The sequence below is a fragment of the Macrobrachium nipponense genome, chromosome 4 (genome assembly GCF_015104395.2).
Source record: "Macrobrachium nipponense isolate FS-2020 chromosome 4, ASM1510439v2, whole genome shotgun sequence".
Taxonomy (NCBI): domain Eukaryota; kingdom Metazoa; phylum Arthropoda; class Malacostraca; order Decapoda; family Palaemonidae; genus Macrobrachium; species Macrobrachium nipponense.
In genome coordinates this window covers 116,476,728-116,504,032 of record NC_061100.1, presented here as the reverse complement: position 1 = coordinate 116,504,032, position 27,305 = coordinate 116,476,728, and the positions used below count along the sequence as shown (strand labels likewise).

The 27,305-nt window shown below is 36.8% G+C and overlaps 1 protein-coding gene across 8 annotated transcripts in view; it reads left to right on the top strand.

The window, feature by feature from the left end:
- LOC135211081 (kelch-like protein 20) overlaps positions 1-27,305 on the top strand; it is a 142,938-nt gene that overhangs the window by 74,093 nt on the left and 41,540 nt on the right. For 7 of the 8 annotated variants that reach the window (XM_064244145.1, XM_064244144.1, XM_064244147.1 and 4 more), the window contains 6 exons: positions 8,169-8,334; positions 8,939-9,143; positions 11,206-11,418; positions 12,815-13,045; positions 22,262-22,472; positions 25,689-25,867. In XM_064244145.1, the coding sequence (XP_064100215.1) occupies positions 8,169-8,334; positions 8,939-9,143; positions 11,206-11,418; positions 12,815-13,045; positions 22,262-22,472; positions 25,689-25,867 (1,205 nt within the window). Of the gene's footprint in view, positions 1-875; positions 1,232-8,168; positions 8,335-8,938; positions 9,144-11,205; positions 11,419-12,814; positions 13,046-22,261; positions 22,473-25,688; positions 25,868-27,305 lie in introns of those variants that run through there. The other variant, XM_064244149.1, reaches the window with a different exon arrangement.

Sequence of the window (27,305 nt, the reverse complement as noted above, 5' to 3'; positions counted from 1 at the left end):
TTTGAGATCGTGAATCAGTCTGTCAAATACAACTTTGGAAACGTCCGTGGAGGTCAGAACATCTGGATAAGGTTCATCACCTTTCTTCTTAATATGGGTTATACAGCCCGAGAGAATCACGTAGCAATTGGGGTTCAGGTGTTCTGGCCGGTCAGAAGGAACATTGTGTAGTCTTAATGTTGCTGGTTGTATGTGAATTCACAGAATGAAGTTATGCCTTATTGGTAATTTTCTAATCTTTTTGTATTTATTTTTATAATTTATTCTTCAGAGAAGTTTTTCATTTTTATGACAAGGTTGTAGCACCTATTTTATACACCACGTTAATATCATTCTTACTATGCGCGCGCGAGATATAGAGGTGGGGAGAGAGTAATGACGTTGATATTCCCACGCGATTGTGGTGTTCTCGACCTGTTTTCATTGTGGATTGCATGGCCAGTTTCGTGAAATTTATTTTAACAATCATTCGAGGTCGTTTCTCACCCTAAACATTTTTGATGGTTTAATCTTATCATTGTTTTGACCTTTCATATAGGTTAGGTGTTATGGCAGTTTGGCTTAGCTGCACGATTATATGATTACCATTTGCCAAGTTGCAGGATAGTTTTGCAAATTCCGTCCCCCCACCAATCTTTCGCTCTTATTAAAACCAGGAATGGAGTGTTGTTTACAATATTGCCGTATGCGCTACAGCAGTTCCCCAATAGATTAGTTAAGAAACAATGTTGCCTTTATTGGCGCGAGTCGTAGTACAAGATAAAAACAGCCCCAGACAACTGCGGCCATGTGTATAAGTTTGTCTGGAATGGAGAGAGTTGTGGGGGGACAAGTTTCTCACTGTTGCCACCACATGATCACATAAATACTGCGCTCTTCATAGTGAGTCCGCGTTGCAGGTTCACGTGAGTTGAAGAGGGTACAGCCAGGGTACAGCCCGGGCCTCACTAACATCCCAACAACAGGTACCTCAGTCTCAGTGGATCTCACAGTTCCCACTCGCTAGTGTCGGATAAACAGCTGTTTGTCGTAGATGCGCACGGATGGGAGCGTCTGACCGAAGCCTCCTGGTTAGTCGAGAAAATAATTCTGTCACAAGTGCTGATGAATTTTGGTATTCTATCCCAGGCTGGTAAGACGCTGCTTCCCGAGACCGAGGAATTCAAGAATTAAATCAAAAGTGCTTTTGCCAACTACAACAAATTGAACTCTGATAATTAAGAGCTCGCAGGTAAATTTCTCATAGATTGTATGCTTAAGAAAAGTAAACCAGAATTTATTTAATATTCTTACTGTAATCATAATACTAAATATATATATAATATATATAGATATATATTTATTTATATATATATATTATTATATATATATATATTATATATATATATATATATATATATATATATCATTTAGTAGGTGTGTTGTAGTTTAACACTTGAAAGAAAAGCACATGTTTTTTTTTTCTTAAAATAAGAATCTTGATCGAACCATAAACAAATTGTAAACGACTTACATGGAAACTTCTTGCAACCAACTATTGCATGGCAGTGAGTGTTTAAGGCCTTGAATCATTGGACGGAAACATTATAGAAAACCATTGCAAAGAAAACGATGCTAATATTTTGAGATAGCGTCTCGACAACAAGCCGCCCTGATTTTTACACTTAAAAGTAACTGATAACCACAGGCTGCGGCGTTTGAGACATACTGTAAGAACAAGTTATACTAGAAGAGTAAAAGTATGAGTGGTCTTTAATTTTTTTTTTTTCAATAACATATTCTCGCGTTGGTTTGGACTTTGTTTTCCGTAAGGCTATGCGTTGGTTTTTACAGCTGCGTCTTTTTGTGGGTATTTCAGCGGTGAATGGATGAATGTGGCGTTGCCTTTCCGAAAAAAGAAAGTGATGGTGCCAGGGGAGTCTTTTAAGGGAGACAACAGTGCCCCCCCCCCCCAAGACTCAAGTTGCTCCCCTCCCGTAGCCTCAACTTGTCCCCCCCTCACCCCCAAGTCCTAAGAAGTTACAGCAGCTAGTTTTCCATTATTCCTACCGAAATTCAAATGTGTCATCACATTAAGTTACATCTATCTATCTATCTGCCTGTCTATCTATCTATCTGTCTATCTATTTGTTCCTACATGATATACAAACTCTCGGTCCTTTAGATAAGGTAGGAAAGTAATTCCTACCAATGTAAAGGGCCTCAGGTTTGTATAGTTAGGAAAATTACAGTTTACTTTAAAAAACAGTGATAATTCTATGTCACACACATTGTTCGTTTCTCTGCCTATGTGTCTGTTTGTCCATATGTATGTATGTATGTGTTTGTCTATATGTATGTGTCTATGAGGTCTGCAGAGGAAGGGATCATCCATAAAATTTCAGTTGATCAAGTTTTCCTTAATAAAATCCGATCCATTCTTCACGATAATAATACTACTAGTGCGCTACGATTTTTTTTTTTTTTTTTTTTTTTTTTTTTTTTACATTTTGAATAGCTGATTGAATTTGAGTACAGTGCAGGTTCAAGTAATGAGAGTTTTGTTTTTTCTGTATTAAAACATGTAAAGTAGTGTCTGCGAGCAACAACTGGGGAAGACCTGCGATCTTGCTTGTTGTTGATGGCCACAGAAAAACATAAGGTTGTCATTTGATTTGGAAGAGCTAGTGAATGATTTTGCTCGCATGGGACACCGTCGGTACCCATTGGTGTGATTCTATATAGGAATGTAATTAAAAAATCTTATATTATTCTATTTTGATTTTGGTACTATAATGATCAACATTATTACTTTTATATTATTTTATTTTCATTATGGTACTCAAATTATCAGTATTATTTCTTTTTATTTCATAATCATAATACACATTCCATTACACTAATGATGCAGTTGTTTCATCATTTTCATTAATGCCCACCATTGCCAGCCGATGGCAGTATAATTTGATTTATACAGTATATATTTTCATCAAAATGTAAAAAATAAAAGTTATGTTTACTTTTCAAATGTGCAATCATAAATATATGAAATTTGTCGGAAATATTACGTTGATCCTTGTCTGTGTACTAGCTACCAGTGGTGATGAAATAAACAAACAGTAGTGGGAGTATATCATTTTTGCTGAAATACCTTGCTCATGTTGCTTCAAAAAGCACACGGAATAGCTCAAAATCACAAAACCCCCGTGCTGATTAGGCTCGCTTCGCTCGTCAAACCGTCTTTGCCAACCCCCCCCCCCCCCCCCCAACAAAAATCTGAAATGACGCCCCTGGATGGTGCCACTAACGAGTAGAATACAAAATATGCAGCGGTTGCCTACTGCCTCGACAAGTATGTGGAACCAGTTGAGCATTGCTACGCCTGTAAATGCCTGTAGGCTAGGCCAATAAAGTCCGGACTTTGTCTTGAATTGGTTATGGCTCCTTTAGGATCCTCATCACACGAGGCGAGTGACAGTCACGTCTGTTAGCTGCTGTACTTGCTATGAAAATAACTAAATAGTACTACGTGGATTGGAATGTAGCCCAAAATTTCGTTAGTTTAAAATCTTTTAGACAACGAAAGAATGCAACTCATTAATGCAAGAATGACCATCAACAGTAGCAACCGTAATGATGAAGACGGCACAATGCTGTATGAACCGTCAGTATAATTTTTGCTGTTTTAAGAAGGCTTTCTGAACTGTTGTTCATTCCAAGTATGCTGCATTATTTGTTGCCATAATACGTCATTTCCACGTTTTGTTATATATGCAGACCGTATTTTCTATGCTTGTCACAATGCACAAAGTGCTACTCAGAGACTGATGGCGATAGTACGAAATACTGTACAATTTCCCTTGAATGAATACTTGGGATGGAATAATTTTGATTCAAACTAGTGAGACTGGCATTTCTCTCGTCCTTCTAGGAGATGGAGACTAAAGGATTTCAAAATGTCTTCAAGGGAAATGCCGAAGGTTTTAAATAATTTAAAAATGCGTTAACAATGACTTAAGCGCCCCCTTCACGATCAATATTATTTACACAATATATTGACTATTTTGCATTACGTGTCTCCCCCTATATGGCTCCATATTATTGCTCAGTATCGTCAGTCGGGCGACAGATTTCAGAGAGAGATCAGTCATCTTCTATGCTTATTGTACTTGTACTACTACTACTACTACTATAGCATAGCACCTTAAGGGAACACATGCAGCATGGAGTGTACGATCTAACAGAGACAGAGATTAGACCGATGGAAGAAATCAACATAAAAGAAGAAGAAGTAAAAAATCAACTTGAGAAAATGAAGGCAAATAAAGAAAGCACCAGGGCCAGTTGGAAGGAAGCCAGTTCTGTTCAAACTACTCTTACAAAATAACAACCTTCAAAAAGAATTGGCAGAATGTTTAAACAGCATACTGAATGGCAGGAAAACGCAGAAAAGCTGGTTTAAGTAAAAAACAACACTTACGCCCAAAAAACAAAACCCCACAGTCAAAGATCTAATGCCAGTTGCTCTAACAAAAGCATCATATAAAATTTTCATGGGGATCCTGAAAACCAAAATAGAAAAGCATATTAGAAATATAGGAAAAATTGATGAACTGCAATCAGGCTTTACCGCACAAAGGAGAGGAAACGATAATTTATATATTTTACAATACTGCATACAAGAAACGTACAGAAGAAAGGACCCATTATTTTTAGTATCAATAGACTTACAAAAAGCATTTGACTCAGTTAATAGAAAAAAGCTCAATGAGTTCATGATGAAATATAGGCTGCATGCAGAGGTAATAAATGCAGTTGCAAAGATATATACAAATGATATAACAAGCCTATCCCTTAACAATATAGAACAAAAAGAGCTAAATGTAACTAATGGAATAAGACAATAGAAAAATTAGAAAATACAACAGAAGGTTTTAGAAATGAAGCAATAGGGATAGTGGCACTATTATATGCAGACGATGGATTAATACTAGGACACACACTAGAAGAAATAACAAAATTAATAAAAACCCTTATGGAAATCGCAAGTGAATGTGGCCTAAACATAAACAAGGACAAGAGTAATATACGAATATACAACGAGAATATGGAGCACATAGAATGAATAAAAATAGTTAAGCATATTAGATACATAGGATTGACAATCAACAACATGAAAGACTGCTTCAAAGAACAGATAAAAAGGGCACAAATTAAAGCAAAGGAGATGGCAAATATGGCTAATGCAGTCATCAATAAAAGCTGTAGCAGAGTAAAAATAGGAAAATTGTATTGGAAAGGACTAGCGATGCCATCATTCATGTATGTCATGGAAGTCATGAAACTTGACAAGAAAACTATAAACGAATTTCAGAAGATAGACAATCAAGTATATAGAGCAATTTTGAAAACGCCAAGTCACACAGCAAGTTGTGCGTTAAGATCTGAAATAGGGCCTCTACCTGCCACTCAAGAGATATCAAGAATAATACTATTCTACCTGAAACATAGACTGAAGAGTGGTGGAAATAGGCTCCTATATGAGATAACCATGGATCAGTTTGAAAAAAAAACCCTGGATAATGCAAGTAAAAGAGTATATGAAAGAACTAAAAATAATCTTAAGTAAAATTGAAGCAGTTAAAGAGAAACAGTTAAGAGAAATAATAAACAATTAGGACAGAAAAGCATGGCAGAAAGACATGAACGAAAAGTCAACGTTAAGAATCTACAGAAAATCTAAAGTAAACATAAGAAAGGAAATCTGGTATGACAACACTGAAAAACAACGCTGATCAGTAGGACCAGACTAGGTGTACTAGGATTAAATGATAGTAATAGGATAAAAGGAGAAGATACAAAATGTTTATACTGTGAGGAACAAAATGAAAATTTAGAACATTTCTCACTTTACTGTCCAGCATACAATGAGATTAGAAATAGATATAGTTTTGTGCGCAACCATATCAAGAAAATAAAGAGGAATTAGTAGCAAATATATATATATATATATATATATATATATATATATATATGTATGTATGTATGATGTATATATATATATATATATATATATATATATATATACATACATATCTATACATATACATACATACATACATACTACATACATACATACTCATACATCATACATACATACATACATACAACATACAACTACATACATACATACATACTATATGTATGTATGTATGTATGTATATATATATATATATATATATATATATATATATATATAGTACATAATATAATATACATATTTGCTTGTGTGTTGTCAGGCAATCGCTGTTTATATATATTACATATATTTTCACATGGGACATCTGCTTTAATTTGAAGCTACTTGAGTGTTATTATCTGTAAAAGTCGTCTATCTCTCTCTTCTCTCTCTCTCTCTCTCTCTCTCTCTCTCTCTCTCTCTCTCCAGTTGAAATGCACTGGATTGTTTTATACTGTATATTGATATATATTGATATTGCTGTATACATATAATGGCCCACTGGTAGTTTCTTGTTAAGATGTTATCATCCATGGCACTGAAAACTTGAATGGCGTGCTCACATTCCGGTCCACCCTAGCCTTGAAATCCAGTCGTTCAAAGGTTCTTTAAGTTCTTGCACACCTGACAGCACTGCAGGTGTACAAAAATGAAGGCATTCTGAATAGGACTCATAACGAAGCCAAAGGTAACCTTAAGTCTTGTTTGACAGTTACACGCCTCCATCTTTCATCTAGACCCGTCTCTAGAGGTGTCAGGTTATATCTCTGACTTTCACTCAGTAATACACTGAATTTCCACCTCCTTTTAAGGAACACTCAAAAGCGGATGACTGTTATCTGCCTGCATATGGACTATTCTAGACGGCGGATTTTACCTAGCTACCACGTAACACGTACGGAATTCCCACTAGAGACCATATAATATATATTGTGACCGAGAGAGCAGGCAAGGAATTTATGAGATAGGTGGAGAGTTATATGGAGTGTCTTTCTTTACGATAATGTAAAGCTTCTGATATACTGATTTTTAACAAGAATTGAGTGTCGTTTCATTCAAACGTAAAGATTGGCGTGCTTAAATACCAAGCGTTCAATGCCTTGTTGAATTAAAAATGACTTTTTATTTTTTCATGAGACTCACCTTTTTTATTTGTAATTTAATGATATTAAGTAATTCTTGTGATATGAAAGTACTAATAGATTGAGACCTTGGTCTTGCTCTTTTCACTTAAAATTGAAATTATTACTTATGAATTGTTGCAAGTTCCTCTGATTCCACGTTGGCAGAGTGGGGAATCGAACTCAGGACTACCGAATCGGTAGACGAGCACGTGAACCACTTGTCCAACAAGGAATTATGTGAATGTAGTGCTGACTGATTTGTTGACAGTAAATTCGTGACTCCTGAGTAGTAGCGAAGATATTTTTAACGGGTATTAGTTGGTTATATCTTTGATATCACATATTTGGTAGTTATTTTTGTTCCAGTTGTGCTTGACTTAAATAACTGAATTGTTTTACATTTCTCTTGTATGTCTTAGGGTATGCCATGCACTCGATGACTTTTATCATCACTCTGATATGCCTAGGGAATGTTTTTATTATTTGCTCTGGGTGGGTATTGGGAATGATTTAGTCTCATGTTGAAGGCGAGATAAATATCACATGAAAATTAATAAAATAGAATTTTGCCTGTTTAAAGGAACTGGTCATTGCATGGATTACTTTTCATCGAATTTGTACTCATGGTGTACTTATTGTAATTATATTACTAATATTTGTACGTACGTATTAGTGTTTTTTTGTTGTTAGCACGATAATTGAAGCATACCGACTCATAGTCTCTCTATGGTTGCATTGTGTTTGTACTTAATTTGTTCATTATTTAACCCAGATATACAGTGAAATATTGGTTATCGACCATTTCAGATGATTTTACCTGCAAAAATGCAAGTTGTAGAGCATTTATTATTGGAGAGTGTTTAAAGAAATCAATTAACGAGGTAACACCATTGTATCTGGAATTATCAAATGTACATCATCTCAGAAAATAGTTTATTTATGACAAACAATCATTTCTGTGCGTCAGGTAATACTTCATTATATTTTTTAACTCCAATATGGAGGAATGACTGACTGTCCATTAATCATGCACTTTCTGCATTTAGGCATGAAAACCGAAGCTCTATCAGATAGCGGATGGCCAGCTGCCCTAAGCGTTGGGCTCTATAGTGCTTGGGAGAGGCAGCTATTCACTGATCTAGTCATTAAAACTCAGGATGAAGTCATCCATGCTCACAAAGTTGTTCTTGCTGCTGCTTCACCTTATTTTAGGTGAGTATTTGTATTTTCTGGGTACAATTGTGGGGAAAGTCTGTACTACAAAGAATAATTTTGAAAGGGCAAAAAACATTTTTGGAGATGGCTGAACCTGCATTTCTTGAAACAAATACAGAAAAGTCTTTTTCAAGTTATGAATTACATGAGCTTTGTTTGAGAGCGATTGGAAACAGGTTTTTCAAATGTTCTGTTGTATATCTGCCTAAGAAGCTATGTACTACGTGTAGATAAGTTGTTTAATACTCAGTAGTTCTGTATTTCAGTATTTATGTGTAAGTTGTTAACGAAACTTTTTAGGCTTTGAAGACTGCCTTACACATAGGCCTAACCTTCATTGGACATGTACAGTTCAGCTCTTTGAAAAGTATGCGATCATATAATCAGTATCAGTTAAAATTTTATAATATTTCAGTTTTATTTTAGCTTACGTAATATGAAACCAGGTATTATTATGTACTTTGCAATTCAGCCTTAACAGGCAAAAAGGGTGGAATGTACAACTTGTGATTATTATTATTATCTCTTTTACATCTTTTTGTGAATTTTTATATCTTATTCTTAAATAGACGTCAAATCATTGCATTAATTTTTTTCCCAGTGCCATGCTAAGTGGTGGCTTGATGGAAGGCTTGACACAGACTCTTGTTTTAGAGGACATTCCTGGAGAATTGATTCGAATCGTCCTTATATACATCTACACTGGCCAAGCCCCTCTCACAGAAAGCAATGTGCAGGAGGTGCTTACGTTGTCTGATTATTTCCAGATACATGCTCTTAGAAAACTGTGTTGCTACTATCTTGCGGTGAGTGTATCAATTTTTTATGTCCCTTGAAAGTAATTTTATTTTCAAATTTGTCAGAAGACCAGTCTTCAAGCCATTCAGATATAAGCCTACTTTTAGAATAAGACTACAGTACACGTATATGTACTGGGTTGAACAGTTAGCTAATGCATATGAGTGAGTCGTCCTAAAGCAGTAGTTGCATGATGCACAGTGTGACAAACAACAGGGAACTTTGAAATGTTTCATGAGTTACCTATTATGCACATTTAGCAGTTTTGCTTCTGACATCTAAATAAGAGAAAAATACATCAACAGTGGTAAAGACATATGAAAAAAGACTTGCAGCAATACCCAACTTTCTTGTCAGCATTAGAGGATATTATTTTGTGAAGTTCTGCATAACAAAGATAGTATTTGAGACAAAGGTATGTCAACCTATTCGTACAGTATTGTCTTAATGTAGCTTGAGTTAATTCTCATATCCTGCTGAATACATCACATCCTGGTCCATCTTGAATCTCCAACTTGGCTAGCATTAAATAGGGTGACTAGAAATAGAACTGAATATTAAGTATGAAATAAAACTGGATATATGGGTGGTTGTTACAGCAAAATAACAAACCCCACACATGTTAACCCAAACCCAACATTTTGAATTGCTATGATGACACAGAGACTGTGGCACAGCCAGAGATGAAGATCATTAGTATAAGGTAACTAAATTTGGCTTCTGAGATTACCTGGTAGTAACCAAAATTTATAGGTATAGGTAGTTCAGCCAATTAAGCAAAATGTAACTGACAGGTGGGGATTTTCAGGGTCACCAAGTACTCATGAAAAACAATATATTATCCTTAGAAAGTACTGGAAAGAAGGAATTTGGCAAGTAATTATGTACTGTAGTTTCTACTCATACTGGCTTTTTGAACAAAATCTTTTTGTTGTTGGGTAAATGAATATCTTTTCAAAATGAAATGGTAAAATGTACAGAATTAGAAAAATAGGTAAATCTTTACTAAATGATGCATCTTAATCTTCTTTGCTTAAGTTTTAAAGTTGCTCATCTGAAGATAACACCTTTTAGGAAGGAATTGTTAGCTGAAGACCCTTTGATTTTGAAGGTCTTGTGAAGTAGCTTTGCTTTGCTCTTAGTTTTTTTAAGTTTCTCATTGTTAGGTAATAAGAGAGTGATAGCACATGTAATGTAGAACAGTATATGGGTTTTTCTACAGAAGCAGTCCGCACGGACTGCAAGAAACGTAACCGCGAATACGACATCCACTAAGGATTGGGGCGTCCAATGTATTTCGCCGTGTTTAGTACTGGCCCCTGGGGGGTTAATTGCAGTCGTCCGAATAAATATTACTTAAAATCCTTATTCAGTAGGTAAAACTGCATAGAAAAACCACAACTGCCATAGTCTAGGCCGCTGCGGATAAGTACCCTAGATCTACCCAGTATATGTATTGGATATCCAAATTGAGGATTTTGGCATGGTTCCTGTAGTTTGACATTTATATACCTAATTTACTCCTTGAATATCTGGATGTGCAAAAGATTGAAAAATTACCCACAGCTAACTAAACAGATGATAACAAGGAAGAGCTGCTGTTCAAGGAAAAGGGTGTACTTACTGAACAAGGCATTTTTTAATTGTTTGGGCAGTGGAGGAAAACCACTCACTTATGGTTATTGCAAGGAAGCCTAAGGAAGGTTTTAATATAAAAATATTTGATTTTAAAGAGAATTAATATAGTAGAAGTTACCAATTCTATGCCCATATTGAAAGATGTGAATGACCAAACAGACACACAAGATACGGAATGTTTGTACTGTCACCAGGGGCACAAAGGGAATTGGATACCTGCCTGACCAGGTTGAAGTGTTCTTGTAGTGTATCTGAAGATTCACAGGATAGTTTATCATAAAATAATTGACATGTAAATAAACAAATACAGTAGAGCTATGCATTTATCTTTGAATTGATTTATATATTAATGAGAAAGTATAAAAGTTAATACACATAGTTAGTTATCAAAGTCACTGTTTTGACAGACACTAAAGGTTTTTCTACTTACAGAATAATCTAACAGCTGAAAACTGTCTCGGTGTGTATGAGCTGGCTAAACTTCACAACTGCCATGATTTGGCTACTAGTTCCTTGTTTGTTGCCACATCGCAATGCTCAGAAATCATAAGTCATCCAACATTTCTCTCGGCTCATCCAGAAACAGTTATGAAGTTGTTGGATCAGTCTTACTTAAGTATTGACTCAGAAGATGAACTATTAAAGGTAAGTCTCTCTCTTGTCTGTTACTCACAGCTTTTTTGATACACGATTGAGCTTTCTGATTACTACTATTAAGGTTCTACTTTTTCAACATTCATATTACCCATTTAACCTGAACCTTGTGCAGTATACTCACTTTTTACGTGATATACTGTAAATAAAATGAATATACAAAAAGCAAAAAAGAAGCAAGCTACTTTATGCATGAGTGGTACCAGTAAGGTAGGAAACTTAACCCTTGGCTGTGGTAGGCAGTAACACAGAGGTTTTTTTTACAGCCAAATTTAACATCCACCCTAAGATAACCTATAAATCACAAACAGAGGTAGAGACGATTTCAGTGTTAAGGCTTCACAGTAATTGACTAGTAAATTTATACATAGTATTAAGGAAAATTGTAAAAAGTTTTTGAAGTTTTTAACCTTTTACACAAAGTTTAGGTTAATGATAAACTGATTTCATGCCAATTTCCAATTTTCTGTGTAGGTATAAGGACTACTGTATATTTTTTCTACAAAGTAGGTCATCTGTTACCAGAACTTTTTCATTAACATTAAATAAGTTAAACAAAATTATTATGACCAATTGGTTTGATTCTGTTATTTTAGGATAATGAATGCTCATAAAGAGGACACTAAAAAAAATGTATTTTTTTGTTAAGGTTTGCATTTTCATACAAACCTGTCACTCATATATACCTGCATTCGGGAACAGGCTTATACGGACCTTGGTTGATTCGGACCATGTACTGGCTCATTCGGACCATGTACTGACTCATTCGGACCTTTATCCAGGCTTATTCGGACCTTCATATGATTGGTCGATTTTTCTATGCAGTTTTACCTCCTGAACAAGAATTTTAAGTAATATTTATTCGGACGACTGTAATTAACCCCCAGGGGCTCTTACTAAACACGGCGAAATACATTTGACGCCCCAATTCCTGGTGGCTTTTGTATTCGCAGGGACGAACGATGTGGAATGCTTATATAGAAATACCCATTGCTATAATATAAAATTATTAGAATGGGTCCGAATCAGCCTAGCAAATGGTCCGAATAAGCCTGTAAACAAGATTTGAGTGTCAGGTTTTTTGTCACTTTAATTATAATTTTTTCTATAGAATAACCTAATTTGTGGATCATGAAACAGTAATATCTAATTAAGTAAAACTGGAAAAATGAAAAGCTAAATTAAGGAAGGAAATTTTCCCAGATGTGTACTATTTTTCATATCTGTGAATTTGATTTTCAACTAAAATGTCATTTTCTTGAGTAAAAAGAGTAAAATATATATGAATGAGTATACTACTTCAATTTTTTTCTATCAACTATCTAGTAAATTATTTTCTCAGTTCCTGTACATTTAAAATTACAAAGTCAATTAATTTTGCTTTCAGGCTGTAATTGAATGGGTTTCTGATAGTCCAAGTTCTCGGGCCGAATATTTATGTAAGATGTTGACAAAAATCAAATTAGATTTAGTAGCATCAGACGCCAAGACGAGGTCGTTAGAAACCCTACGTGAAAGGAAACTATTAACAAAAGAGGTCAAAGAAACAATTATTCCTTATGACACTGTTGATGCTAATTCGGATGAAGAAAGATTAAGGAATGATCATCTAGAAGAGGTAAGTTTGTTTATAAAACTTTTGTTGAAATGCATATCCACTTAACAAACATGTATACTTTAATCATTTAATTTAGAAGCATATGCATAGTATGATGCACAAATATTTTTACTTTGAATGTGACTGATTTATCTAATGATTTATCATTTGCCTAAGTATGTAGTTCTCATAAAATTTGTCATTAAAAAAACTACTATTTTTCAATACTGTCCATTTATTTGAATTAACCCACATTGGTGGTCCTCATGAATCCTAGATACTACTCCATTCCTGATTCAAAATATGATCTTTTGCTGGCTGGACAGATTCAGTGTTCATGGGACCCTGTGGCTCTTGGATTCCTGGTGATACATATTATGGCATGTTGTTGAAAAAAAAGATATTTTTTGTGAAAAAAGTAAATTTTTTTACCAGGACTCCATCATTTACATTAGTCCAAATCACAGTCTAGATGGAAAGAGCAAACTGCCAAAGGAAACCCATGAAATTAGCTGACTTGAAAGAATTGTCCAACTCGAAAATCATGGGATTGAGATAAGCAAAGGCTTCCAGGTTGTAAATAGATTTTGTGAGGTTAAATCCCCACAAAAGACATTAAATCAAGTAGTAGTCAGTTATTGTGAGCCCATTCCATGAAAGTTTCATAGAGTAAATATAGTAGTTGACTATATTCTCAGTATGGATTGGCAAACGCCCTCAACCATCCATGTCCCAAAGGATGTCATAGTGAAACAGAGATAGTTGAAGTTGACAATCAGTCAGTCTATCTTACAAATGAAACAGGTATTGAATGACTCATGGTCATGTTTGCCCATTCCCTGCCCCCACCCACAAGAGTTTTATGAATACGGTACTTGACATGTCAAAAGAGTTTGTCTTCAGAATCCACTTAAGGAACAGGAAGAAGAGAATTCTGAATGGACTGGTGTTAAGCTGCTAAGGCGTTGATGTTAATTGTTACCTTACTGCATGATAGATTGTTCCTGATTCATCTTTTAACTACCATGTAAACAGACTGTTGTAGCACCCTCACTAATTATTATTTAGTCTTGATCTCAACACTACTCAGCAAGTTTCATGGTTGTATGTAACTGTGCGGTATATGCCTATATATATGTATGTTTCATTGTCTAATACTGTACAATTATGTTTTGTTTGCTGGAATTGTAATAACTATCATTGAGACCTGTTTCCTCAGTTGAAAAGTACTGTATACTTTAGGAATTTCACCAAAAAATGTAGTGGGTAAGTAGCTTCAAAACTGTAAACAACTAGAAGGTAGGTACTAGGTCCCCAGCCCCATGCTTATGAAGCTGATTGAGAATATGCGATTGATTACGTAATCAACTTGGAACTTACGTTACTTTTCCATTCCTGAGTCCAGAAGCATAGTCTCCAGTTGAATCTTATTCTGCTATCTAATTATGTGTTATCAAGTGGGGTCATGTTGTTGTCAATTATCAAAGCAAGCATCTGGTCTAGCCTGTCGTTCATCATGGCCCCAACCATGTTGCCCACCTGTTGCATAACCCCTGCAGTAAAGGTTTCAGGATTGAAGGGACCAGAGTCCCCGGTCGAAGCAGGGGTCTTCGGACGTGCTCCGGTGGACGCCGAAGGTACCGGCTCAGAGGGAGCCCGGGCCTTCTCCTTAGAGGACTTGCCTCTTGACCCTTTGGAGTGTGAAGTCGAAGATGACTTTGATTTCTTTGCTCCAGGATGGTGAGCCGGAGACTTATGAGTAGATGAGGACGAAGTCTTCTTAGAAGATGTCCTCTCAAGGGTCTTCTGCTTCTGTTTCCCTTTCACTTTAGGGACAACTGAAGCTGACGACGTCCTGGCCAGAATGTCCGACTCAGAAAATCCTTGAAAAGAGGAGGAAGAAGGAATAGGTGATGAAGATCCAGATGCGCCCAAGGGAAGCCCTTGAGCGCCCAACAAACCAACAACTCACCTTCCCCTACCGTCATCGGTTCAACGTTGAGATCCAGGGTAGTGACGTCCTCGGCGATCCCCGGGGCCCCCTCCTCCGCCATAGCCTGCGCCACCTGTTGCTGGATGGCAGCGATGCACGGAGCTGCCGCTGTAGGGTTGACGTACCCGGTCGACTTGCCGCCTGGGAAGATGCAGACAGCATACTCTTGTCTAAAATGTATGGCTGCCCCTTGGATACGTTCTTGCCAAAGCCTCCTACCCAGGCTTTCAGGGTAGCCGACGCGGCGTCCTTCACGGCGGCAGCCTGAAATAAAGGGTCATTGTAATCCTTACAACGAAGCCCCGAAGATATATCATTAACACCCATGACTACGTCATACTTATGTACTTAACACAGGCTTATCTGACAGTATATACCAAGAACAGAGACAAAACCTTACGCCGGTATATACTTACTCCGGCAGAAAACTGTTCCACCAGATCATAACAGATGGAGCAGGCTTCGTGATGCCACACAATTAGGTCGTTGTGGCGGACGGCGCAGGGAGCGTGGGTCCAGCAGACCTCATGACCGCAAGGGTCCTGCAGGATGGCGTTGCACCCTGCTTCCTGACAGTTGGTAGCCTGTAAGTGAACAGATACATAAGTATCAGCAGTTACTAACAGGGCTAACCTGTTAAGAGATATGAAGCTCCGCTGCATGCCGGAGTGAAAAATATATTTTGGACATAATCATCTGTACTCCGTGAGAAAAAGTCCATAGGACATGGTAAACTGGCCTGAAAACTCCGGTACACCGGAGCGAAGATTTCCGTCAAACCAGATACCTGCTCAGATACAGATAGTACACCGAGGTGAGGGTACAATCACAGCAGAGAACATGAGAAGATTATCCATAAAAACTTAAAATAACACGAAAACAAAAATAAAAACTGATAAACAAGGTAAGCAGTGTGTAGTTCCGACGTAAAACTCTTCCGCAAGCCAACGGAGAACTCGGATGGTGAGTGGGTGCTCCGCCAGACAAGCGAAAGAGACAACAGAGATACAATCATAATACAGGGGAAGCATGTCAAGGCTGCTCCGTTACCCCCCCCCAAGGAGCTGGGGGAGCCAGCAATCCGCTGTAACGGTGGGGAGGGTAGAGGAGAGCTATACAGAGAGCACCGGAGAGGACCCAATGCGAGCTGGCGGGGTGGCCAACCCAACCTGAACGCACGAGGAACCCCACCCTGAACTCATAGAAAACAGAACCAGCCCAACTCAGAACTCCCTTTAGTCCGTGACTCCCGTATCCTCCCTGGGAAGGGAGGAGGAGGGGAGGGGTGCTCGGATGGTTGCCATAGCGACCGTGAGCGAGCGAGGGACTATCCCCCCCCCCCCCCCCCCCCCGCGGGGGTAGGGAAGAGAGGAGGGGGGGACACCGAGTGAAGGGCTGAGGCGATCAGCTGGCCCGTCGCAATCGTAGGTGAACCACGAGGCGAACGAGACAGACAAGGCATAGCCTAGGCTATAACTAACCGCCTCAAACATGCAACCCATAATAAATACATCGTAATAAAATTGAAAGGAAGGAAATCACGAGTGAGAGAAATAGAAGGGTTGTCCAGGAGAAGTTAGGCTAGACTCCCCGAAGGAAGACAGACTAACAACTCGGAAGCTGGCCTCTGCCGATACGTAAAACGGAGGGCGACGGCCAGGATGGCTGGACTAAAGAGCAGTGGGTAATCTAAAATATGGTATAAAAAGCCCACGCACCTAACAGACCTAGACAAAGGTACATGCATGCATGAACACTGAGCTAAGACGTGAGGCAAAGGATTTCCGAATAGTACGATGTAAAGCAATAGAATAAAAAGTAGCACCTTCCGCACCACGCTTAATATATAATATGATATAGATATATACACTGCACAGAATAGCCGCTACGGTATGGAAGACCGAAGGAGCTAAACGAAAACACGAGGCGAGCCGGCATGGCGAGCCTGGAGCCAGACAAGGAAGGTCGTTATTGAACCTAAAAAACGGTTAAAACGGATCCTGACTGGCTAAAAATACGTGTAACCTTTCGGCAGTACTTAACTTAACTGTGGCGATAGCTTGGAACTCCATTGCAGTAGAGCTAAATCCAATTAGCATACAAAACACAGAGCAAGGGAAAAACACGTGCATGTGGAAGGTCGCTAACGTAAAGGATGGCCACGAGAGGCGCTGCGGTCAGCGTGGGAAGATGTGTAGTAGTAGTTGTCGGCGCCGGCCGTGTATCAGCTCTCTCAGGGAGGGGGATTTTGATGAAGGAGAATTCTAAATGGCAAGAGGTCCGTAGTAGTGGTCTCACTCGCCCCAGTACCATACCGACACCCTCTTTTTATTTAGGGTGAGTGAGTCAGTTACTCTGACATCCCCCTATTTTTATTTTTTCTCTGGTAATGTTAGTATCATTTACCTAGAAATAATGAACTTAAGGATTATTTCACTGGGCGACACGGACCCTTGCCCAGAAATAGATTTTTCCTTCGTCAAAATCCCTTTTGGCAGAGCACATCTCTAGAACATGGAATTCTTCCTGATCTATGTGTTATCCTTGTAGCAGGATCAAACCACTCAACCCTATTTTTCCAGTGTGCTGCCAAAAGAAGTATTGCCAACAAAGGGGGATTAGTGACCTCTAGTGAAGCCAGGTGTTGTGCACATCGGAACTTCATAAAGGATGCGAAAAACAAAGGATCCGCTGAATTTTATTATCTTTACGTATTTGGATAAAACCTAGTGCTATGTCCATCAACAAGCTTACAGTTGAAAGACTAGTTTTCCACAAGTTTCTTAAAGACCAGCTTTGTTGAAAAACTTGTTAGTCCAAACCGTTCTGGTTAAGTTTAAGATATTCATCTGCATAGCTCTAGTTTTAGTGGATACTCAAGGTTAAAAGAAGGTTAAACTTGATAGTACGTTGGTTCTAAAGGAAGTGGCTTGTTACTGATGGGTCTGCCTGCTCCCATTGGGTCACTAGCATTGTCCACATCTTAATGGATAGTTGTTATTTAGGTTTCAACACTGATCAACTCCAGATACAGTTTTGAGCCCAATTTCCAGTTAGAAGAATACACAAGCAGGTCTATAGCTGTGCCAAAGTCATAGCTGAGTTCTTACCAAAACTGCAATTTTGTTTGTGAATGAAACTCCACAAGGCAGGATGCCAGTGCATGTTTCTACTGCAATTGCTAATGTAAGCATATTCCTAATCTGAACTAGAAATCCTATGCAGAAGATGAAATCCAGTAGCATTTTCACAGGTAGTATGACTAGTGATAAAGAAAGTCTAGGATGCTGTTCCTTTATATGTACAGTAGTATAGGAGTTCATGTCATTCTTGTTGCCAAGATGATCTTTATCCTTACTTTGGCTGACATGAGTTATCAGTCCTTATGCGTGAATTCATAGATGTACTACATGGGAACCTGGGAAAGTCCACCTCACATCCTTTGTTGGTTGTTTCCTAGCTTGGGACCTTTGTATTGTCTTCATCTTTTATTGGTTGTTTCTCTTAGGAAAGAGAACTTAGCTCTATCTCCAACTTCTGTTGACCATCCCTGATGGTCTATGGACTCCAGTCATTTCTGTCAAATCTGACTTCATTTCTTCAGGCAGCTGAACATGATTAACTGCTAGCCACAGGCCTTGGCCTTGTCCACGTAGTTTATTTGTTAGACATCATCATTCACAAGACTCCATTCCATATTACAAGCCTAAAACCAAAGCTGTGTTTGTCTCTTCTGTCAATCATTTGAACTCTTGCCACATCTGTATACTTAACTGGTCACCTCTGTTGGACAGGGACCAAGGTCATATTGCAGACTAAATTGTAGCCACATCCACAGGCTCTGTTAGTTGCCCTCATCCTTCTGGGTATCGCCAGCTTTGTTCCTATTACTTTGACCGTGTCTGCCTCTTCTGCTCCACATACTCCATTGGCAGTCTTTGTCAGGCATGGGACCCCGATCATGTCAGCCTCCTCTTCCATATCCCACAGACTCCATTGGTTATCTTAACTGGGCACAAGACCCTGACTATATTACAGGCCCAGGAATATGGCTGTGGCCCATCATCTATCTCTCTCTGTTGATTATGCCAGCCATATTAATCAAGCACAGTACCACCACCACCACCACTGAGTTCCAGGTATCAATTACTCTTGTCATTCCTTTGGTTCTAACGTCAACATACTAATTCCTTTTGTTCTAACATCAACATACTAATCTCTCCTGGCCAGTCCCAGGTTCTCAGTGCTTGATAGGGTGGAAGACTTTCCAGGCAAAGCAAAAGCATGGAAAAGATATTAGATTTGGAGTGCTTGATAGGGTGGAAGACTTTCCAGGCAAAGACTAAGTCCCATCTAGTTGATGCAAAACTCTGCAGGCTGACAATTGAAATCAGAGAATCCACTGTTCCCAGGTGATGATTGCACAGCTAAAACAGTTCACTGTCAAAAACTAATATGATAGTGTGTATATTATGTACATATTACTACTATGGGTTTCAGAGACAGTGCAAGCACGTTTTTTGGCAATAACTCTGTAACGAACACTCGTATCAGAACGAGATTTTGCTATAGTAGTGTATTACACCCAGTACCGTAATTTATAAGGGTATTGTGAATCACTAATTGTAAAGAGTAAAGACACTTGTCCCTGTACCAAGAGGCAAAAACTCCATTAGCCAGAAATGGATACGAACACAACAGTAAAAAGCTCTGCCTACCCTCTCCCTCCACCTCCACTGCCACCCCCGTCCTTCTTCCTTCCCTCACCTTCCCTTCTCTCTCTCTGAAAGTTGCCTCAGTTTAAATTTATTTTATATTATTTTTCTATCTATCTATCTATCTAATAATATACATTGTTGTATACGTACATCTAACGATCCAGTTGGTTGTTAGGTGCTAGTTGACTGATTTATTTATGCATTGATCCACTCATCTCTCTCTCTCTCTCTCTCTCTCTCTGAAAGTTACTTCAGTTTAAACATATTTTGTATTATTTTTTTCTATATCTGTCTAATAATAGTTTACATTGGTATATACATCTAACGATTCACTCGGTTGTTACCTGTCTGTTGACTGATTTATTTATCCACTGATCCACTCATCTCTCTCTCTCTCTCTCTCTCTCTCTCTCTCTCTCTCTCTCTCTCTCTCTCTCTCTCTCTCTCTCTCTCTCTGTGGTAGTGGTACCTACTGTAAATGGTTATTAGAGTGAGAGATATCTGAATGTGCTAATTTTACCAAGTTGTACGAATTTTTTCTAATAATTTATTTTATTCTTTTTTGTACAGTTATAATTACAGCTCTCACAATATCATAGCGGATAAAAACTAAAATCAGAGTATATTTGTTGCCAAATATTTAGAGATTTACTGAGATGGGGAGATGCAGTTACCTTTTGTGAGGTACACATGTTTTTTCTAATATTTCTGTGCACTTTTCTTTGCAAAATTACTATTTTAGCTGACATACTATCATAAAAGATAAGAACTAAAACCAATGCCTGTGTATATTTATGAGCAAATAAATCAAAAGACATCCTGGAGCTAAGAGAGGCAGTACATTCCCAATGAAATCTCAAGGCATAATGATTGATGTCTCTCTCCAGTGCTGAGCTACTCCAGTTGCCATAAGTCAATTTTGGACCATTGAAGTGCTATGCCTCTTTCCCACTAAATACATCCAAATTGTATGGCACATGATATTAAAACTCATGTGAGTTATCCCATTCATCACTACAAACCTGTTATAGATACTCATATGATGATGCCTGTCCATTTTAAGAGTTAATCCTGCATCCAACCCCTCTAGATCCTTCTTGTCAATGTTTTAAGCATAGAATGCCTGAAAGTGCCCCAGTGCTTGGTTGATAGCTATAATTTCATACAATCAAAACAGTAAAAGGGGGAATAAAAGCAGTAAAGAAATGCTTATTCATGATATTGAATTCATAATACATAAACATCTATGTACCACTGAACAACAAATTAACATAAGGAGGAACAAATGTCAGTAACTTGAAAATTAGCATTGAAATAAGTTTAACTAGTGGTAATTGTCAACTTACTAAGTAGTTATATTTCATTATCAGTAGCACAGGAATACTAGGAAACATTACTAGGCTTAATCAAAATCAGCATATTATTGAGAAATCCACTACAGTTATATGCTTTACTTAAAATTCTGTACTTTTCTATTATGAATGTTTGTATAGTATGACAGAATAAGTGGCAAAAACCTCACCAATTAGAGATGAAGTTTTGACTTGGAAAAGCCTGTGATAACTTACAAGTTAGCAGTTTGCTAAATGCAGTAACAGTTATAGAAAGATAAAAAAATACTTTTAAAAAATGAAATACAGCTCTCCAGCTAGCAGAGGAGCCTTTACTTCTTGTGAATTAAGGAATGGAATATCCAGAATTCGTGAAGACCATGAACATAGACTAATGTCATACAGGTTTGGTTTATGATGTGACAAATATTTTGTAATATTAATTCCTGGAAGAATTTTTAAAAAATAAGGTGTTGAATATAGTGCATTTTTATCTTTTTTATGTAGCATAATATCATACTGTATCAAGCATTAGGTAGTTATGGTACAGATTATGTCTGGCAGCTGTTTGAGCTTGAATAATGAGTGTAAGATTGAAAGTAGGCAATAATAAAGTTATTTACATAACTTTTCAGCAGATTTTGGTGATTACATTAAACTAATTTCCATTTACCCAATGAAAAGTTGTCTTAGCAAATTTCAGTTTTGTATTTTTGAAGTTAACTTGAAGTAGAGGCTTTCTTGCATTGGTTTTCTGCCGTTGCTGTTTACAGTTATGAAAGTTCAGTTCAGACCAGTTAGATAAAATGGTTAACCATAAAAAGAAGAGATATGTAAATAAATTAAATAAGCAGTTAAAAAAATCTGGTGTTTCAAGTATGAGTATAAAGGATAGTTTCTTTGTCAGATGATTTTGCTGCCAATGAAATTTGCTGTTGTTGCTTTTGTAATAGACTCTCATGGTATAATTTCCTCTTTATTAGAGGAAATATTGGAGTTTTGACAGCTATTTAATCCCTGTGCATTGACTGATTGTAAGACTGTTTCTGAGAAGCTACCTTTGTGCTCACAAAACCATACTGCACTGAAAGAACACTGTTATTTTACAATTACCAAAAGCTATAGCAAGATGACAGTGTTCTTTCAGTGCAGTATGGTTTTGTGAGCTGATTCAAATGGAGCCATGATGTTTCAGGTTATTCTGGTAATGGCAGGTGAATCAAATGGCCGTGTTATGCGTAATATTGAATGCTTTAAGATGGGACTTCCTAGTTGGCAGTGTTCACTTCCGTATGTTGCATTAAGAGTTGAAAATCAAATTGACAGTTCCCTTGTTCTTCCATGTATGAATGATGCAAGGGCATATTGCGCAGTGGCCTCATATAATAATCTGGTGTATATAATAGGTAAGTTTATTGTTCTTTGTGTTGTTTTCTTTACTGCTCCATGAACTTTTCATGGGTAATCCTGACAGATTGTGTATGTACTGTGTATGACATTTGTTGCCTGTAAGAAATTCTTAAGTTTGTTAAATTTGATAATTGATATTTAGATTATATTGGTCGTATATCTTATCACTTTATCACATTTTGATATGAGAAATATTTTAATATTACAATTTTAGATTGTAGTTTTAAGGGGAGGATTTTTTCTTATCTTTATAGGCTTTAAGAGTGGTGATATGTAACCAAATTTATGTTGATAAATTACAACGTATACTATTAGTAATGATACTGTATTTGGAACCGTAGTTATGGTGATGGATGATATACATTGAACATAAATGATACTAATACATATCACCATTTCATTAACTTATGACACAGTATCCAAACCCAAGTATTGAGTTACAGTAGTTATGATGTATCATATATGGTAATTTTCAACTTTTTAATTATCATTTTCATGCACTCCACACTCATTTCAAGAATAAAACTTAGCCTCTACCCAGTCTTCTTGCTATCTTCAGAAACTAAATTATGCTTCCTTGGCTGTTAATAAGTCTCGTACTATAACTGTTACAATTTTATTTCAGCTGTGGGGTCGTTTGTGTTCTACACAAACAATTAGAGTTAAACTTGTTGATCTTGATTCATTTTCTCTGATGTCAAGTTGAAGATTCTTCTGTTAATGTTTGCCATAACACCCAGCATTTGCAGTTTACTATATTCTTTTAACTATATCTTACTTCAATTACTATATCATATGCCTGCTGTGAGCCATTACTAATATTTTCATCCCCTGTTGATGGTGTTCTCTAGTTTGAAGACTGCTTTTCACAACAGCAGATACATCACTTGATTACAGCAAACATGATTGTTATGTTACTAGATCGAGTATTTGATATTGGTGCTTTAATACAACAACATTTTCCAGTGCAAACCCAATACTTTCACTCAGCCTTTCTTGCATTGCATTAATTCCTGGAAACTCCAAACTTGGGAGAAGATGATCGGTTGTTACTTCTAGGTGGCACTTAGATGAGTTAAGTCTCCTTCAAGTCTTTGATAACAAGAAGGATCACTAGCTGCCTTGTCTGATCCAGCTGGGAAAGAACAAAGGTACCTAAAGGTGGCCTAATAAGGTAAAATTAATGGGTTTGTATAGATACAAATCTATGTGTAATGATTCATCACCAGATCCATTACTTTTACTTAGCTTAAATAGTAACTCAGGAGGGAGGAAGCTGTGCTATTGCCATCCAAGAGAAGCCCCTTATGGAACTTATTTGCTAGGGCACAGTAAAGAGATTTACTGAATCCAAAAAGTTCTGGGTACAAACATGGGTTCATGAGAGGACTGGAACTCTGGTGAAGACATTTAGTTGTATGTATCTGCATAATTAGGAGAAAATCACAAGTACTTATTTTGTAAAGAAGGATATTTAAGGATTAATTTGAAAAGCTATGCTTGGAAGGATTTCCATGAAAGATGATTTGGGATGATTGATTGTGCCTGAATTTCCATATTTGGCGATACAACTTGCCCTCTGTCACCACAGGTTCTATAGAGTCTGTCAACCTAAGTGTGATATCCTGTAGATAAAATACTGTAAAGGCAGGAGTATACCTCCAGGTTCCTGCCTGTACAACATAAATTGTGCTCAAATTTCTCTTGAAATGGAGTAACCCCAACTTCCAGAATCTTCTGACTAAACATTCCTTAGCCAGGAAAAAAGGAAAGTCCAATGGAGCCCCTGTTTTCCGTGTGTGTCACCCTGCTGAAAAAAATGTGAAGTTGCTGACCTTTTCGAAGGAAGCATAACTAGCAGGAAATTGTATTCATAGTGATTATTCTGAGTTCTTGCTAAATTTCTTTTGATCAGGGAATGGTCCCAGCTGGAGGTCTGATGGACTTATGTGGTACCTCCTTCTCAGATGTCTGGCACATTTCTTGTAGCTCTGTAGGTGCTTCTAAATCTAAACTCAGAAAATTGAAGACCTTAGACAAGATGGATCTGTACTCTTTTTAAAGCTGACAGCAATATTTGTTTGACACTTTCAGAAAAGGAGGAAATCAGCTGTGGTTAGAGAAATATCACTTACAGTATCATAGCCCTTTCTAACACACTGATCAGAGAAGCTCTTCCATTTGGATTGATACTATTGAAAGAGTGACGTTTTGCATGATATAGCAAATACTTCAATAGCTTCTGGAAAAAAATCATCCTAGAGTGAAGCTTACCTTGATAACTTTCATGCTTGAAGGTTGACATCTTGCAGCTGTGGTGAAATCTTCTGAAGTGGATTTTTATAGAAGCTTCTTTTATCTGTAATAAAGTTGATGGAGAGTTTTGTAGTGTTTTGAACCATGTCAGAAATAAAGCAAGGCAACAGATGAGAAAAGGCATAGCCTTCAAAGTTGTCCCATTATTTTATCAGAGAATATCATTCAAGCCTCAGAATGAACAAAAGTGGACAGTAGGCAGGCACATTATTCAGGTGTTTTGCAAATGTGACCACAGTAAGAGTTCCCCGAAGACACAAAAGAGTACTGACATGTTAAATTTTTGACAGAAAACTTACTTATGGTATTGTAATGCATTTTGATAGTAATAAAAGCTATATGTTATATACAGTAGTACTTTTAAAACTTGAAGCTGGGTGCAAGAATGAAGCTCACTGTTGTTAATACTTTTGATTATTTTGTATCTACAACTCTAGAATGATGTCTGTTAGAGAGGTCAGACACTGGTACATACATGTTGACTTTAGCTTTTGTTGAATGAAATGTACTGCTTGTTTTTTTGTAGCATCCCTTTGGCCCACTAGCTGCAGTCCCCTTTCAGTCCTTTTACTGTGCAACTATTCTTATTTTCTTTCTTTCATCTTACTTTCCATCCTCTTCTGACAATTGTTTCTTAGTGCAGCTGCAAGGCTTTCCTCCTGTTACATCTTGAAAGTATTTTTGTTCTCTATTTCCATCTAGGTCCCAGAGCTTGGCATTAGGCCTAAATTTTTTTATTTAATTTCATTTATAACAGTGACATGTTGGATTGGAGCAACAAATTTTCATGAAAAAAAGATGCCCAGCACTACTATGAATGTTCATTGTATATTTTAAATTTCTTACTTTTTGTTTACAGTTTTCCATGGTTTCCTTATTCATTAATTTTTTTTCAGGTGGCCAGACAAATAATGCATTTCTTTCCTCAGTGGAGCGGTTTAATATAAGGAAAAATAAATGGGATAAGTTATCTCCACTTCCTCTAGCTATTCATGGAACTGCAGCAGCTTTCTTAGAGGGGTGTTTGTATGTGGTTGGTGGAAAGACTGCGGTACAACATGAAAATAGGTCATGGGTAAGATTTATTTGCAAGAGTTTTTTTTTTAAGTACACTATTGATTTATATATTTTCAATATTAATAAATCCTGAAATATGATAAAACTTGTTATTTAACCATGCTTCAGGCCCAGAAAAGAGTAGATAGCCAATTACTTCAGCAGATGAAGGAATTGTATAGCTAGTCTCTCAAATGAGAATTTGGCCAAATACGAGGCTGAAGCTTCTCTGATATTATAAATTTTACATTATTAGTATAGTTAACAGATAATGTTTAATTATTTTTAGATGGTTTCTTATGTTATTAGTAAAATCAGAAGTTTAGGTTAGTGATTTGCATTGTATTGTAGCATACATTCTATGAAAGAAAAGTTTTATTTTGAATATGTAAGGGCATGGCCTCCAACATAGTATGTAATAAACAGTTAACTGGCACCTATCATTCCTATGCATTTTGTAGAAATAGGAACTCTAGTTATTACTTTGCAAACCCTTTGCATATCATACCCACATTTGTGGGCTAGGATTCAAGAATGCACATTTATGTGTTCATGAATCCTATAGTATATATATATATATATATATCATATATATATATATAGTATCTATATATATATATTATATATAGAATATATATATATATATAGATATATATATATATATATATATATATATATATAAACATATATATATATATATATATACAGTAGAGCCTCGGTTCTCGACGATAATTCGTTCCAGAAGGAGCGTCGAAATTCAATTATTTCGAGAACTGAATCAAGTTTTCCCATAAGAAATAACTGAAAATGGATTAATCCGTTCTTGACCATCAGTTATTACCCTAACCTTGCCTTTTTATACAATACATTACATGTAAATTACAACTAAATAAGTTAAAAGTTAAATAAATATCATGTTAAACGTGTATTTTTAATTTTAAATGTATATATTACAGTATAAAAGAAAACTAGCCTGCGTCCAACCGATTGTTGACCAAGCGCCATAGGCTACCTAGGTAAATACTAGTAAGTAGAACGTAGTGTAGTGGGTAGGCATAAAACGTGTTGCTAACATAATAAAAACATTGAAAAGCAAGTCTAATTATTACAGTAAATTAATAAACTATTAAAATTAAACCCAATTTATATTTATCAAAAACTTGAAAAATTTGCCTACAGTAAGTCGGCATTTAAGGAAACAAAACATAGCGCAGCCCTGTGGTTTATATCGGACTATGGTAGTAAACAAACCATATCTCGCATATGCCTGGAAACGTTTACATTCGATATTAATTTATGGTAAATCTTTAACGGAGTCGACTGCAATACTGTATACAAATTCGCTTGAAAATTATCTTTCAGTAAATGTAATGTTATGATACTAACGATTTTGTTTCATAAATGTCCTTATAAAAAAGGTGCGTCTTTTACGGCAAATTGTCCCATATCAGGGCTGG